Source organism: Labrus mixtus, chromosome 8 (assembly GCF_963584025.1).
Source record: "Labrus mixtus chromosome 8, fLabMix1.1, whole genome shotgun sequence".
NCBI lineage: Eukaryota > Metazoa > Chordata > Actinopteri > Labriformes > Labridae > Labrus > Labrus mixtus.
The window spans coordinates 29,893,630-29,910,163 of NC_083619.1; the positions used below are offsets into that span (position 1 = coordinate 29,893,630).

General features: G+C 47.5%; 1 protein-coding gene across 2 annotated transcripts in view; it reads right to left on the reverse strand.

Annotated features, from left to right (window-relative positions):
- Positions 1 to 253: 253 nt before the first annotated feature.
- dhx9 (DEAH (Asp-Glu-Ala-His) box helicase 9) overlaps positions 254 to 16,534 on the reverse strand; it is a 23,387-nt gene continuing 7,106 nt past the window's right edge. For both annotated transcript variants that reach the window (XM_061045497.1, XM_061045496.1), the window contains exons 7-28: positions 14,754 to 14,800; positions 13,838 to 13,974; positions 13,658 to 13,747; positions 12,737 to 12,898; positions 12,263 to 12,340; positions 11,979 to 12,170; positions 11,312 to 11,453; positions 9,744 to 9,826; positions 8,424 to 8,580; positions 7,982 to 8,079; positions 7,676 to 7,889; positions 7,344 to 7,438; positions 6,509 to 6,582; positions 6,253 to 6,405; positions 4,498 to 4,658; positions 4,307 to 4,418; positions 4,040 to 4,201; positions 3,747 to 3,874; positions 3,435 to 3,664; positions 2,186 to 2,301; positions 1,677 to 1,877; positions 254 to 707 (exon numbers count right to left, since the gene is read on the reverse strand). In XM_061045497.1, coding sequence (XP_060901480.1) covers positions 413 to 707; positions 1,677 to 1,877; positions 2,186 to 2,301; positions 3,435 to 3,664; positions 3,747 to 3,874; positions 4,040 to 4,201; positions 4,307 to 4,418; positions 4,498 to 4,658; positions 6,253 to 6,405; positions 6,509 to 6,582; positions 7,344 to 7,438; positions 7,676 to 7,889; positions 7,982 to 8,079; positions 8,424 to 8,580; positions 9,744 to 9,826; positions 11,312 to 11,453; positions 11,979 to 12,170; positions 12,263 to 12,340; positions 12,737 to 12,898; positions 13,658 to 13,747; positions 13,838 to 13,974; positions 14,754 to 14,800 — 3,127 coding nt within the window. In that variant the 3' untranslated portion in view covers positions 254 to 412. The remainder of the gene's footprint in view (positions 708 to 1,676; positions 1,878 to 2,185; positions 2,302 to 3,434; positions 3,665 to 3,746; positions 3,875 to 4,039; positions 4,202 to 4,306; positions 4,419 to 4,497; positions 4,659 to 6,252; positions 6,406 to 6,508; positions 6,583 to 7,343; positions 7,439 to 7,675; positions 7,890 to 7,981; positions 8,080 to 8,423; positions 8,581 to 9,743; positions 9,827 to 11,311; positions 11,454 to 11,978; positions 12,171 to 12,262; positions 12,341 to 12,736; positions 12,899 to 13,657; positions 13,748 to 13,837; positions 13,975 to 14,753; positions 14,801 to 16,534) is intronic.

The following is a 16,534-nucleotide window of genomic DNA, read 5'->3' on the forward strand; positions in this document are numbered from 1 at the left end:
AGGTACTTCCTGTACATGGAAGGTTAGGACAGGAAGTTAAGCACAGAAACAGGAAGTGGTTAGGGATCCCAAAGTGAGGTCAAACAGCTCAAAGGAACGATAACAAAGACTGAACTCAGTCGAAGAAGAGTCACAGTCAGAGAAATGAAAAACTAGCGGACCTGCTGATGTGCAACTGAAATATACCGATGGTTTTGAGGAGCAGGATTTGTCCGCAACGCATCAACAAAAACGTAAATAAACTTTCATCCAGTAAATGTTGGAATCCGTTTCAGAACTCAGAAAGATTTTTTTTATTCATATCTTCAAAACATTTCACAGATCAAAAAGTCACAACATCAAAATCAACATCAGAGAGATCAGAAACATCTGAGGACAAACAGGAAACATGTACAGTCAAGACGCCTGACCTTTAATAACCTCCTCTGTACCCTCCCCCTCCTCCCCCTCTGTATCCTCCTCCCCCTCTGTACCCTCCTCCCCCTCCGTATCCTCCTCCTCCTCCATAACCTCCTCTGTAACCTCCCCCTCCTCCCCCTCCCCTATACCCTCCTCCACCTCCATATCCTCCCCCTCCCCTATACCCTCCTCCACCTCCATATCCTCCCCCTCCCCTGTAACCTCCCCCTCCTCTGTACCCTCCTCCTCCTCCCCCTCCTCCTCCGTCAAAGCGTCCCATCTTTGGAGGTCGAGGTCCGTCTCCCATCCTGAGGAAGAGACAATCGTTAAAACATTTTCTTTCTTAAAGGCAGAGTCAGTATCCTGTCTCCTTCAAAATAAAATACAGACTTCTCCTAAAGTGAAGCTGCTCCATTGTCCCTTCAAAATAAAATACATGTGTGGTGGTGACTGTGTCTGCAGAGACTCTGTCCTCTGACTGGATTTTACTGTTCTGCTTTGTTCTGGTTGACTCGGGACGTTTGTGGGCAGAGCTGCTGTGTTTCCTCCAGCCAATGACAGCGCAGCAGGTGAGTTTAGAAGTGTGTGTGTGTGTCTCTGTGTGTGTGTGTGTGTGTGTGTGTGTGTGTGTGTCTGTGTCTGTGTGTGTGTATGTGTGTGTGTGTGTGTGTCTCTGTGTGTGTGTGTGTGTGTGTGTGTGTGTGTGTCTCTGTGTGTGTGTGTGTGTGTGTGTCTGTGTGTGTGTGTGTGTGTCTCTGTGTGTGTATGTGTGTCTGTGTGTGTGCGTCTCTGTGTGTGTATGTGTGTGTGTGTGTATGTGTCTCTGTGTGTGTGTGTGTGTGTGTGTGTATGTGTGTCTGTGTGTGTGTGTGTGTGTATGTGTGTGTGTGTGTGTGTGTCTCTGTGTGTGTGTGTGTGTGTGTGTCTCTGTGTGTGTGTGTGTCTCTGTGTGTGTGTGTGTGTGTGTATCTGTGTGTGTGTGTCTGTGTGTGTGTGTGTGTGTCTCTCTCTGTGTGTGTGTGTGTGTGTGTGTGTGTGTGTGTGTGTGTGTGTGTGTCTCTGTGTGGGTGTGTGTGTGTGTGTGTGTGTCTCTGTGTGTGTGTGTGTGTGTGTCTCTGTGTGTGTCTGTGTGTGTGTGTGTGTGTGTGTGTGTGTCTCTGTGTGTGTGTGTGTGTGTGTGTGTGTGTGTGTGTGTGTGTGTCTCTGTGTGTGTCTGTGTGTGTGTGTGTGTGTGTGTGTGTCTCTGTGTGTGTGTGTGTGTCTGTGTGTGTGTGTACCTCTGGTTGTTGCTCATCATGTTGAGTCCGGCTGCAGACGGTTTGGACACGTGTCTGATCAGGTTCAGGAGTCTCTGGTTGCCCTGGTCCATCTGTCGGATGAATTCAGGATCTTTGGTCACCTCGACCACCAGAGCCTCCAGACCGGCCCGCAGAGCCGCCACGCCACCCGCCACCTCGTGAGGGATCCTCAGCTTGATCCTGCACGCATTAATGTGAAAGGTCACCGCCCACTTCCTGTGAAACTTTTTCTGCATCCCCAGAGAGAAGCTGAACTACGACAACCCGCTTTTCTGTGCTCTGCAGGGACGTCCCCCACAAACCAGGAACCTTAGGAGGGTCTGAATCAAGTTACCGGGACGCCATTGTACCCCCAGAGGGGTTCCTGCACCTCAACTGTGAACATCTGAACATTAAATATCTTTAATATGGAACCATCAAACATCCCATATCCTCACGTGGAACTCTTCTATATTCATGAAATAAAAATTTCGGCAGCGTTCTCTCACCAGTCGTCGAGCTCCACGATGTCTCCGTTGGAGCTGATCTTCTTGCAGGCGAACAGCAGCAGCTGCAGCGGACTGACCAGAGTCATCCCTTTAGCCGAGATCGCCCGGGTCCGGATCTGAAGCACGCACAAAACAACAAAGCTCAACGTGAACAGAGGCACCACAAAACGTCTGCACAGCATCCATTCAAACATCCTTCAGTCCCTCTGTTTGTTTGAGGAGAGAAACAGGAAACGTCTACCCGTGTCTTTTTCTAAGCGCCAGAGTCTTTTTTAAAATTGTCTTCAATGAGGAGAGAGCGTTCTCAGCAGAAAGACGCCGCCTGGAGAAAATGCGCAGCACCCAGCGTCTTCTCTTCCGAGGCGCTCAAGTTGTAAATCTTTTAACTTTTCAGAAAGGTGCTGACGTCACAGTCGCTCTTTTCTAAATGTTTGATATTCCTCGTAGTTTTGTCTCCTACAGATCGTGTCTTGTACCTCCTCATCCTCCTCGCTCCGTGTCTGATCGGGGAATAAACGATCTGAAATATAAAACATGCAGTAAAAAGTAACGGAGCAGAGTCGGTCATACAGCGAGTGTTATCAACAGACTGTTGTCGTGGAAACAGGATGGACGTGCAGCGTTTTTCTTCTCAGTGCACAAACGCTCCCGAGCGCACAGCCAGCGCTTATTTCTGCCCGGAAAAAAGACTAAAATGATCAGTTCAAGAAAAAAAGACAAGAAGACTTGTTCCAGTTAGAAATGTTGTCCAGGAGCAGCCGCTCATTTAAACAATCCATAAAGTGTTAAAACACAGAACTCAAAGGTCCAATCAGTGAGATGTGTAGAGAGTGAGATGATAAAGGTATCTTACTATCTGATCATTAAGGAAACATGTTGAAGTGCTGGCTTCTGTTTTTTCATGTTTTACCGACAAATGAATGTATTTTGTTATTTTTTGTTACTGCATCAGAGCTCTGTGAAGTCCAAGACAAATTTCCCACTGGGACAATAAAGTTAATCTTAATCTCTTCTCTGACAACAATGCAGCAGCCAGTGTGTCCTCCTTCTAACTTTAGATTCTGCTCCTGAATGCTCTGGATTTGTTTGGACCAGAGAAGGTAGGCGCTTTTGGACGCCCCTCAGTTTGCCAGATATGAGATGATTTGTTCATGAAGGTTCTTGGAGAAGCGTCCAAAGGTTGTTTTTTTAATAAATATAATAAACGTTGATATCATGAATATTGAAACGGAGAGAAAGAGAGGCTGACCTTCTCGCTGAAGACGAAGAACGGGGATGGGTAGGTCATGTCGTGGCTGCTGAACGGACAGTTGACGGAGGACTTGTGGATGAGGGCGTTGCGCCCCTCGGTGGTCAGGATCTTCCTCTTCTCTTTGTGGTAGCAGACGTTGGGGTAGGAGCCGAAGGTCAGCAGGGACACCACCACGTCCAGGTTGTTGTCTGGTCCGACCGTGTTGAACATCTGAGTCATGAGACTCTCTGGCAGGACGCAGAAATAAACACGGCGTGAAGAAAAGTCGGACCTGAACGTTTATGTGACATCAGCGGTGCATTCAGGTACCTTCAGGGAATCCAGCGTTCACCAGGATCTCCTTCAGCTGCACTTTGGCCTCCCAGGTCATCCTCAGAGTCGACATGTTGAGACGTTTGTGCTCACAGAAACGCGTTTCTGCGTCCTCGCCGTTAATCCTGAGCAACAACAAGAAGTCAGGGTTATTGCTTGTTGCTGCTCTTCAGAACATTTATCTCTTTAAGGTAACTCTATAAAAATCAGCAGCTCACTGTGACGACAAAATAAAACAAATACTAAAGTGCATAACCAGTGACTGAGTTTAAGCCCCGCCCCCTCCTCACCTGACATCGTCCCAGGCTTGGAACACGGACAGCAGAGCCACGTGGTCGGAGAACCGGCTACCTGAAAAGTTTCTGTGGACAAAGCCGAGACGTTTCCCCTCGCTGATGAACGGCTCCTGGAAACAGGTGGCGGCGGAGATGGTGCACATCGCGTCTCCAACACTAGAGGGCGCCAGAGGGGAGGTGAGTTGTTAAAGTGAGACAGGAAACAGGAGGTCATGTGACTTGTCTGAACAGAGGAGGAGAAAAGAAGAAGAAGAAACTGACTGGAAGATGCAGCCCATGATCATCATCTTCCCCAGACGAGGCTCGATGGGCAGGCGGGCCAAAATCCGGCCCAGAGGGGTCAGCTCCTCGTTAGAGTCCAGCGCATCCAGCTCTGAAACGTTAATTTTTACTAGCACGCCATCGAAATTTAAAATGATGTTATCAAGACAACCATGCTGCGTGCTGAGTACCTTTCAGGGTGTGTTCGGCCTCGATGACGGCGTCCAGCGGCGGCGGCTCGATGGCCTTGGACAGGAAGTGTCCGATGGCGCCGAGTCTCAGCAGCTTGATGCTCAGGGCGACTTCATGCAGCGGAGTCCTGAAGATCTCTGGGGTCATGTGAGTCTCCAGCCTGAACACACCAGAACATAACGGTCACGTAGGAATGACTTTATATTCTATGACACCACAGCTCCAACACCTTCTTCAAACATAGCAGACGACACCACCATTGTAGCACACAACAACAACAACGAGGCGGCCTACAGAGAGGAGGTCCAATCATTCTCTGTGTGGTGTGAAAACAACAACCTGCACCTCAACACAAAGAAAACCAAGGAAATAATAATCGACTACAGGAAAAAAATAAAAAACACTCCACACTAGTGTTGGGCCACGCAGGCTTAAGGCAGGCAAACAATGGACTTGGGCCTGCACCTCTGTGAGAAGCCTCATTTGAGTTATTCACTGAGATCACAAAGGACTCTTTCTCCCAGAATCCCCTGCAATACTTCACACCTACATGTGAAGAAAGGGGGGGACCGGAACCTCTCTCTTCTCATTGGAGGGGACCTGTGGTAGACCCCCCATAAAGCAGGCCAGGCTACAAAACTCCAAGACTTCCATTGTTCTTTCTCTTTCCACGCGCTGACTTCAAGTGTTCGGAGACACAAGCTCACCTCCTATTTCCTGCAAGAAAATCTCTCTTTATTTTAAGTTTTGGCGTGCAGGTAATCCGCGGCCGGCAGTGTTCTGAATTCCGAGCTCGGATTGTCCAGTGAACGCATCTCAGTTTCTTGGATAGCGTCAGACTATAACAGATTATCAGAAAGATAACGGCCTTATTCCGTCCTGCAACGATAGGACATCTTTCCACTCGATGGAGAACCAACGAAGCCGCTCTTACCGCCATCAAACGCCTCTGCACCAGGACGGACAGGAGATCTGTTCAATCGCCAGACTCTTTTCCCTTCACCAATCGCAGGCAAAGCGATTCACAAGTGAGGCTTAATTAGGTCTGGGCAGAATTAGCTTTAGAGAGTGTTTTTTTGACAATTGTTTGATTGATGCAGAAACTGTAATTTTCCTCTTTGTTGGACCGTCGCGTCCTGAGTTTTACCTGTTTAAAACTCTTGTTGTTCCCGTTTCGGACCGCTGCCTCCTATATGTGTTTAGCGTAACAGCGTTATAACCGGGTATAACTCTTCTGATCAGAAAGGCCAGTGTAAGCCGTATTAACTTGAATTCGGCCATTGGTTTGTTTCTGTGAAGGGAATTACTCCGAGTTGTGGCGCGGGATTCAGACTGTGATCCGGCTTCTTCAGGCACGTATTTCTCTCTTTCTTTTCTCCCCCTTTCACTAACGCACACAGACACACAGACACACAGACACACAGACAGACACAGACACAGACACACACACACACACACACACACACACACACACACACACACATTCCCGTGTAGACGCACATCTGGAGACTAACTACTGGAGACTAGTCCTACTCACCCACTACCGGGTAATGAATTGTTTTACACACTGAAAAGTTGCACGCAAACTCCTACTCCTCAACCCATAAACCTCCGCCCCCCCCCCAAACAAGACGGGAATATAATGTGCAAAAATGACTTAACTGCTGCTAACAATAAAGATTCTATCTATCAGAGGAGGGGGCAGGATGTGGTATTGTGTGTGTGTGTGTGCAGGTGGTACAAACAGGTCTGACCTCTCGAAGCGGGCGTGGCTGCAGAGGTGGAAACAGAACCCGGGTCGCACTCTGCCGGCTCGACCTTTCCTCTGCTCCAGGTTGGTCTTGGAGGCCCAGACGGTGGCGTAGTTGGTCATGTTGTTGTGCGAGGTGAACAGCTTCACTTTCTGCCTGTTGGGACAAAAAAAAAACACAAACAGTTCTCATCTTTGAGCAGAGTCCTAAACCAGGAACCGCACCAAAGCCAGGACCGTGACAGCCCGACAAGACTCACTTGCAGGAGTCGATGACGTAGACGACGTCGTTGATGGTGATGCTCGTCTCTGCGATGTTAGTGGACAGAATCACCTGCAGATCAAACGTTGACTTTAATATCAGATCAACATGAAACAGCTCAAAGGAACGGTAACACAGGTCAATGTGTGATGTCATAAGGTCAATGTGTGATGTCATGAGGTGGATATTACTTTGGACTTGTCAGCTGAGCTGTCTGAGAGTTTGTTAAAGTGGAATGAGACATTCAAAGATACAGCAGTGTCCTTCTTTTACATCACTGAGACTACAGGGAGACACTGAGGACCACTATCTACGGTGCGCTCTATTTTATTCTAAATCCACTTCTCCATGTTTCTCTAACTCTAATATGTGTCTCTAGTCCGTCTTCAAACCCCCCAATGATGAGAAAAGTCCATCCTCTCCGTCTTCTGCCTGCTCCACTTTTCAGAAAATGTGTGCTCAAACAGGCCGTTTGGAGATTTTCCCTTCATGACATCACAAAGGGCAGTAGCCCCTCCCCCAGGTGGGTGACACTCCCACAGCTAGGTGTTTGTTCTGAGTCTGCCTTCTCACCGTAAACAATAGGACATGGAGCGAGAAAGACCGAGTACACCCGAGCCCTTCCAGAGAGGGGGCGTGGTCAGACACAGCTCATTTACATATTTAAAGTTACAGACACAGAAACAGCCTGTTTACCTTCTTCAGGATCAACAAATCACTGATTTGCATTTTGTCAAATTAGTCATTCAGACCCCTAAATATGTAAAAAATAAAAAGCACATCCCTTGAAACAAACAGTTATTGTTATTTTTCTGTCCTGCAGCGTCTCTGACCTTCGTGATGCTTTCAGGAACTGGTTCAAAAACCCTCCTCTGCTCCTCGCGGGGGATCTGAGAGTGGAGCGGCAGGATGCGGTACCGGTTACTTCCTGGAAATGCAAATACGGAGAGACAATAGAAAACAACCTTCCATCAGATCATGACGTGACACAGAACTTCTCTCGCTCTGTGCGACGCTCTGATTGATCAATATTTAGCGAGACTGGTTTGACGAGTCAGTAAGTGAACACAGAGCAGCTAGTTGGAGAGAGACAACATAATCAAACACTAACCTCTGATATATACTGTATATATATAGATATAAGATCAGTCTAGTGACGTCGTACCGAAGTGCGGGTTGGTCTCCAGGTGTCTCTGCATGGAGCAGATGAGGTTCCAGCCGGGCAGGAAGATGAGCACGGCTCCGGCCACCTTCAGCGTCTCGATGTACTTGAGGAGAGCCTCCACCAGCTCAAAGGACGTCTCCTTCTCGTTAATCTGAGCCATCGAACGCTTCGTCTCCGCCGTGTACTCCGGCCCACAGATCATGTTACAGTTTGTCTGCCAAGGTGAGAAAACAAAAAAAAAAACAGGATCTTACAGTCGTGATAATTGTTTCGTATTCAGCCTCACTGAGCTGCAGGAAAACTTACATCCTCCTCTCCTCCGTCCTCGTCTTTCTCCTTTTTCTTGCGGTCCATCGGAGGAGGGATGAAGTTGGTCATCTGGATGCAATCCTCCAGGAAGTACTCTGAAACATCCAGAAATGTTCTAAATGCAGAAAAGTGCTTTGGCTCAAACGGCTCTTCAGTCTCAGGCTTTGAGGGGGAGACAGCGCTCTACAATGTTTAGAATTTAGACTGCAGTACCCATTTTAAACACTAGGGGGCAGAGTTACATACTGTTCCTTTAAACTTTGCTTTAAAATATGTTACAAAATGAAAAGGCACAAAGATGGAGGAAAAAGTTTCAGTAGAGCTGAAAAAAAAACAAATGCTTTTCACCCCCAACTTCAGGTCATGTTACGAACAGGCTGGACTCTTTGTGAAGTCCTAGGTGTTACTGAGTCTGAGCGGTTAAATACTCGACACTAACCTTGAACGGGAAATGTGCGTCCGAACACCTCGATGATGGGGGCGTTGAAGAAGTATTCTCTGAACATGGTGGTGTCGATGGTGGCGGACATGAGGACGATACGGACCTCTGGGTACGCCTGGATCACGTCTCTGAGGACCACCATGAGAAAGTCCGTCTGCACACACACACACGCACGCACGCACGCACGCACGCACGAACGCACACACGCGGTCAGGCTAGGGTTGTCATGATGCCAGGTTTTTCAACTTTGAGTTGATATGAATGCCTGTTTGCTACCATGGCAACAAAAATAGAAATCCTACTCACCCACTATCGGGTCATGAATTGTTGCAGGCAAACTCTCTCTCTGTCTCCCTCTCTCCCTCTGTCTCCCTCTCTCCCTCTGTCTCTCTCTCTCCCTCTGTCTCTCTCTCTCCCTCTGTCTCTCTCTCTCCCTCTGTCTCTCTCTCTCCCTCTGTCTCTCTCTCTCTCTCTCTGTCTCTCTCTCTCCCTCTGTCTCTCTCTCTCCCTCTGTCTCTCTCTCTCTCTCTCCCTCTGTCTCTCTCTCTCTCTCTCTCCCTCTCTCTCTCTCTCTGTCTCTCTCTGTCTCTCTCTCCCTCTCTCTCTCTCCCTCTGTCTCTCTCTCTCTCTCTCTCTCCCTGTCTCTGTCTCTCTCTGTCTCTCTCTCTCTCTGTCTCTCTCTCTCTCTCTGTCTCTGTCTCCCTCTGTCTCTCTCTCTCCCTCAGTCCTGTCCTATAGCATCCCTTCACTGGCTCCCAATACGCTTAAGGAATGATTTGCTGTACATATATAAACAACACAACTTCAGAAGGTCAACACTTTTTTATTTTTTATATTCAGGTTTAATTACAGATTTTTTCCTCAACTGTTTTTAGGTTCTTGTTTAAATCTCACATATATTTTTATCCCTGCACGGGTTATGTACATTTCTTGTATAAGTCTATTTTTAATTGCACAGTACAAGTTTTGATTCATCTAGAGGTATTCTTTAAATCTTCAGGTTAATATATATGTATGGGAGGGGGGGGGGGGGGCGCGTCGGTTTTGTGGGTTAATTTGTAACAAATGTTTCATGTCATGTACGTCTTTGTAACCTGCTACTGGATGCTTTGAATTTCCCTCAGGATCAAGAAAGTATCTATCTATCTATCTATCTATCTATCTATCTATTTAAAGGTTGAACTGTTTGTGTTTTAAGCCCTGAATGGCCTGCCCCTCGCTCACGGCTCCTCCTGCTAATCGGACCCTGACGTTTAAGCCCCTGTAGTATGTGAAATGGATTTTATACAATAATTAATGTGAATGTGAAGAACTCACGTTGATGTCTCTCTCATGGATCTCATCAACAATGACGTGACTGATGCCTCGGATTCCTGCTTCCAGCTTTCGCAGCAGAACACCTGAACACAAAAAAACACACGTCAACGACCTGCAGACACACAAACATAGAGACAACATCCTCAGAACAATCAAAGTCAAAGTCAACTTTATTGTCAATTTCAAAATATGTCAGACATACAGTGGAATCGAAATTGCGTTTGTCTCCGACCCGCGGTGCAATACAACCAAAATAAGGTAAAATAGATAAAATAAGGTAAAATAAGATAAATAATATTTACAGTAATAAATTCTAAATTGTGCAAAATGGTAAATAAAATAAATAAAATACAATTTTAAGAAAAAGTAAACTTGTGCAATATGTGCAGTGTGCATTAAACTGATTGATAATTAGTTATTATTCCAGAGTTCTTGGTGGCAAACGGGAGGGGGTTTCAACGTCCAGTGTTCGTGGGGGCAGAGGGGGGGGGAAGGAAGAGAGGGGAGAGAGTTAAGCTTCCTGACAGCTTGGTGGAAGAAGCTGTTTCCCAGTCTGGTGGAGCCGGCCCGCAGGCTGCGGTACCGTCTCCCCGATGGCAGGAGGCTGAAGAGGCTGTGTGAGGGGTGGGTGGGGTCACGCACAATGCTGGTTGCTTTGCGGGTGAGGCGGGTACCGTAGAGGTCCAGAAGAGAGGGGAGTGGGACACCGATAATCCATTCAGCAGCCTTCACTGTGCGCTGCAGGGTCTTGCGGTTGGCAGCAGTGCAGCTCCCAGGCCACACAGTGATGCAGCTGGTCAGGATGCTCTCGATGGTGCCTCTGTAGAAGGAGCACATGATGGACGGGGGGCTCGTGCTCTCTTCAGCTTGCGGAGGAAGTAGAGGCGCTGCTGGGACTTCTTGGCCAGTGATGTGGTGTTGGTTGTCCAGGAGAGATCCTCACTGATGTGAACCCCCAGGAACTTGGTGCTGCTCACTCTCTCCACAGCAGCACCGTCGATGGTCAGTGGAGGTGTAGGAGTGGGGACTCTCCGGAAGTCGACAACAACCTCCTTGGTCTTGTCGACGTTCAGGAAGAGGTTGTTGTCTCTGCACCACGTGGCCAGTTGGCTGACCTCCATCCTGTAGTGCGTCTCATCGTTGTTGGAGATGAGACCAACCACTGTTGTGTCGTCCGCGAACTTCACAATGTGGTTGCTGCTGAAGGATGGAGCGCAGTCGTGGGTCAGCAGCGTGAAGAGCAGGGGGCTGAGCACACAACCTTGGGGGGCCCCAGTGCTCATGACGGTGGTTTTTGAATACTCAACGTTACAGAATGCAGGCCTGCTGCAGGTATGGACCAGCTGCTAGTTATGCTGCTATAGGCTTAGACTACTGGGGGAACTGAACCTTGTGATGGGCTTTACCTGCAGACGTGGAGTTGGTCTGCTTCCTGTTGGAGAGGCAGGTGCCAAACACCGGCGGTTAGCTTGTGCTAGCGTGCGTTAGCTTGAAGTGTAGGTACAAGCAGTAAACGTACACACTACGACCAAACTACTCGGAGATCATGTCGGAGTCTGTGTACATACCGACAGTGCAGAACAGCACGCTGGCATGGGGGCGAGGGAGGATGGACTCAAAACGGACGCTGTAGCCGCAGCTTTTCCCAAGATCCTCTCCTCTCTCATAGGCGACTCGTTCTGCCACCGACACAGCGCTGATCCTTCTGGGCTGGAGAGAGAGAGAATAATGATGACAGAACCAGTAAAAACACATCAACAGGTATTTTTCATCTCTTTCTCTGTCTCCTGCAGTGAGTCAGTCCCCATAGAGCTCCATGTTTAAAATGTCTATCTTTACAGCTGCAGTTCCTCCAGTGTCCACTAGAGTCTGTCTCCTGCAGTGAGTCAGTCCTCATAGAGCCCCATGTTAAAATGTCTAACTTTACAGCTGCAGTTCCTCCAGTGTCCACTAGAGTCTGTCTCCTGCAGTGAGTCAGTCCCCATAGAGCTCCATGTTAAAATGTCTATCTTTACAGCTGCAGTTCCTCCAGTGTCCACTAGAGTCTGTCTCCTGCAGTGAGTCAGTCCTCATAGAGCCCCATGTTAAAATGTCTAACTTTACAGCTGCAGTTCCTCCAGTGTCCACTAGAGTCTGTCTCCTGCAGTGAGTCAGTCCCCATAGAGCTCCATGCTAAAATGTCTAACTTTACAGCTGCAGTTCCACAGGTACTTAAGTATACTGTCTATGCGTTACCTGGGTGACGACGATGTTACAGTCGGATGCTTTGCCTTCTTTGACGAAGCGGTCCAGGATGTACTGAGGAACCTGAGTGGTTTTGCCGCAGCCCGTCGCTCCCCTGATGATCACCACGGGGTTGTTGTCGATGGTGTCCATGATCTCTTTCTCAAACTGTTTGACGGGAAGCTGCTCTCGCTCCGCCAGGATCTGAACAAGTTAACAAGTGTGTTGTTTTTAATTTTTAATTGTCTTTTGTTCGTCTATGAGGCTGAAGAGGAGCAGTTTGTCTGCAGACTGACCTTCTGCAGGTTGTCGTCGTGCTCCAGCTGGTACATCAGCTCGTCGTGCAGGTCGCCACTGATCTGCTCCGGAGTGCACTACAAGAATTAATGTAGAACATGCTGACATCACTACAGAGACACCAGTAATGCTCAAATTCTTCTTCTTCTGCGGCCAACATAAGCCTGCCTCAGATAACTACTAATCTAAAGAAGCAAAGAACTGAGAAGACAGAATCAGTGGATTTCAAAATGTTTAAAGTCCTGAAAACATCTGTGACTAAAGGTACATGGGGATATTGTTTCGACAGGTGATACTCGATCTTTTGACTCTCTGCTGATGTAAATAACTCTTCCTTAAATTGGTTGAAAGGCCTTTATTATGAAACGACCATATGATATGATAGGAGTTTTCAGCAGTAGCAACTTAACAGGAGCATTCACCAACCAACAGTAAAGCATCAGTAGGTGTATGAGGTAAAAACAAAGACTCACAAAGGCCAGCGGTCCCTCGTCGATGTTGCTGCTGGTCCAGGGGTTCCAGTTGACCTGTGGAGGCGACCAGGGGACGACTCCGGCTCCGCTCTGACGCTGAGATGGCTCGAACGTCGCCATCTTCCCCTGAATCAGGGACACCGAGCTGCTGGGGTCTGCAGACTGGACGAGAAGATATTAAACCAGCTGATTTAAATCTGAATGCAGGGCCCCCGGGGTTCATCTGGGTCAGAAAGTCCCTCTTTGGGACTATCCAGGATCAAGTCTATCTCACCTGATTTTAAGATCAACCTGCAAAGGTGACCAAATTACATCTATGTACATACTTTGTCCACAGGGGGCGCCAAAATCCTAACAAGCTAAAAGCTAAAATCATCAGATTGTCAAACTTTTCATTTTAGATACCACGTTTTAAAAATGATAGAATCTGTTAGTTTAACCATCTTATCTTAACAACTTATCGTTTTAACATCACAATTGCGTAGTGCGTCATATTGCATATGCTGCAACTTTTTTGATTGATGCAAACAGAAATCGGCAGTTTTCTCATTTTCCACGACATGCGTTATCGCGGTCGTATCGTATTGCATTGTGTCATATTTTATTATGTTACATCTTTCTGGAACATATGGTGTCAAGAGATGTTGGATTGTTTCGTAGGGACAAATACATGTTTTTTTCCTACGCCTCTACTGTCAACTTTAACTACAATGTCACAGCAGAGATTCAGCAATTCAACCAATTCATATTCAGAATACAAAAAACAACCTTTTAAAAATGCTGCATTGTTTGACCGACTCAAAAGTTTTCAACGAGTCAAACTAATCCAGATTAAACCCAAGACTGTTTCTTTTGAACAAAGTGACAAACGTTAAAATAACAGGCTGATAAGGAGTCGGTGTGAGGGCTCAGGTGACTCACAGGTGGGGGGACCTGGACTCCGAGCTCCTTGACGACAGTGGCCAGCTGCTGCTGCAGGTCTGGAGTCACGCTGACCTCGTACGCCTCCAGCTGGACACAAAGAGAGGGAGAGAGAGTGAGACAGAACGTGGCTCTAACTCAGCAGGGGAGTCAGGTAAATGTTTGAAAAGCTGCTCGTACGGTTTCTCCCTCCTTCTTCTTGGTGACTCCGGAGTAGGCCTCGACCACCCCCAGATGGTAGAGCTGTCGGACCAGAGAGAGAGCGCACGACTGAGCCGCCAGCTTCTTGTTGGAGCCGTGCTCTCGACCTGTGATCCCTGCGGAGAAGAACATTCTTCATACTTCATACATTCCTCAATTTAGATTTTAAAAGATTCACGTTGTTGGCTTACAGATGGTTTTAATCAGAGGTTTGGACTCGAGGAACGTGACTTGGACAAGACTTGCCTGTCTTTATTTGGGACTTGAGGATGGTCTTTTACCTGCTCCTTTCAAAGCATCTAGAGATAACACTTGTTATGGATTGGTATCCAAATAATGATTGATTGACTTGACTGGGGACCTGCCCATCTTTACTCGGGACTTGACTCGGGACATGCCCATCTTTACTCGGGACTTGACTCGGGACATGCCCATCTTTATTTGGGACTTGACTCGGGACATGCCCATCTTTACTTGGGACTTGACTCGGGACATGCCCATCTTTACTTGGGACTTGACTCGGGACATGCCCATCTTTACTTGGGACTTGACTCGGGACATGCCCATCTTGACTTGGGACTTGACTCGGGACATGCCCATCTTTACTTGGGACTTGACTCGGGACTTGCCCATCTGTACTTGGGATTCGACTTGGGACTTGCCCATCTTGACTTGGGACTTGACTCGGGACTTGCCCATCTTGACTTGGGACTTGACTCGGGACATGCCCATCTTTACTTGGGACTTGAGACCCAAGACTTGAGACTTCCTTGTGACTTGCAAAACAATGACTTTGTCCCACCTCTTGTTTGAACCCTTTGGATTTGCGGAGCTCCTCTGAGTCTTTGAGGACTTTTTGAATCATTTTTTCTGATTTCATCAAACTTGAACTTACTTCTCCCAAGCTGTTTCACAAACAGTTGCATCTCCGCTATGAAGCTCCTGCGGACACAGACACAAACATGACAGCTTCACTTCCTGTGTGTTTCAAAATACAACCTGAACAAAGCTCCCGGTGAAGTGAAAAACTCACCTGCTGCGCCCTCAGAAGGGAAGCCTGTATGTTTGTCTGCCGGCCTTATGGATTTTTAAAAAAGAACAGCCGTGACTCTTCCGCCAGCTCTCTAACCTGCAGTGAACAGCAACACCAGAAATCACAACCAGACTCCACTGAGCCCCCGAGCTGCACCCATGGGACATCTTTAGTGCACCTAAACGCTGTCCCATGTCTTCCTTTAGTGAGGTTGTGAGTTCTGGTGTCACCTCTGCGTTTGCCTGTTAGCCTACTTACTGCACCGGCTAAATGATGGCTAACATGGACTGTGGGGTTATACATGTTCCTGTCGAATCCTCTTTCTTAACCAGTTTAAATAAGTCTCAGAGCTCCTCAAATGTGTGAACTTTCTTGTTCTAAATCCACTCTGATCCTGTATTCGATCATGTCTATAAACCCCTCTATTTCAGCCCTGCTCAGAACAGGCTGTTTCTGTGTCTGTACCTTTAAATATGTAAATGAGCTGTGTCTGACCACGCCCCCTCTCTGGAAGGGCTTGGGTGTACTCGGTCTTTCTCACTCCATGTCCTGTTGTTTACGGTGAGAAGGCAGACTCAGAGGGCAGAACAAACACCTAGCTGTGGGAGTGTCACCCAGCTGGGGGAGGGGCTACTGCCCTTTGTGATGTCATGAAGGGAAAATCTCCAAACGGCCTGTTTGAGCACACATTTTCTGAAAAGTGGAGCAGGCAGAGGACGGAGAGGATGGACTTTTCTCATCATTGGGGGGTTTGTAGACGGACTAAAGAAAAAACAGGGGAAGTGGATTTTACATAATATTTTACCTTTTAAAAAAAACATTGTTAGGCCTCAATCTGTTGAGGAGAGTACTTTACTTGCTGTGTGCTTTTATTTTGAAATCAGGTAAGGACATCAAGGGAGAGTTAGGAGTAGAGCTGCTACTCCTTAGCATTTAAAGGAGCAGGAGGTTCGGTCATCTGATTAGGATCCTCCTGGACGCCTGCCTTTGGAGGTTTTCCAGGCACCCTCAACTGGGAGGAGACCCCCGGGCTGGAATTATATTATGCTGTCTGGCCTAAATCTTTTGTCAATCAATCGTTAATTGTGATTAATTGCATTTCTGAAATTCCATAATTTTGCATTTAAAAATAAAAATAGGTAGGTTATGTCATTAAGGATGAACATTTTGTTGGACCAGGATTTAGCCGGTGTCTCTCTCTCCCTCTCTCAGCCTGCTCTGTGCTCTGATTGGTGGGAGCAGGAGCAGGTGCGACATCAGATTTGTTCAAACAGTGAGATCTCTCTGGTGTAGCCGACACACTCCGGAGTCTCTGAGTTTACAGCAGGCCAGCAGAAAAACATACAGCGGCATCCTGAGCACCGTGAAGGAACGAGTGAGGGAATCATACCACACACACACACACACACACACACACACACACACACACACACACACACACACACACACACACACACACACACATCTAGATCAATCAATCAAAGACAATGAGCTGCAAAGTAAAGCCTGAATTATACTTCTGCGATGACTATTCGCTGTAGGTACGCGTAGCTCTGTACCAGGTCGCAAGCCCACAAGCCCTGTGATTGGTCCACTGGGAACATCTGAAAATACCGGAGGAGTCTGAGTGGCTAAAAAAGGTC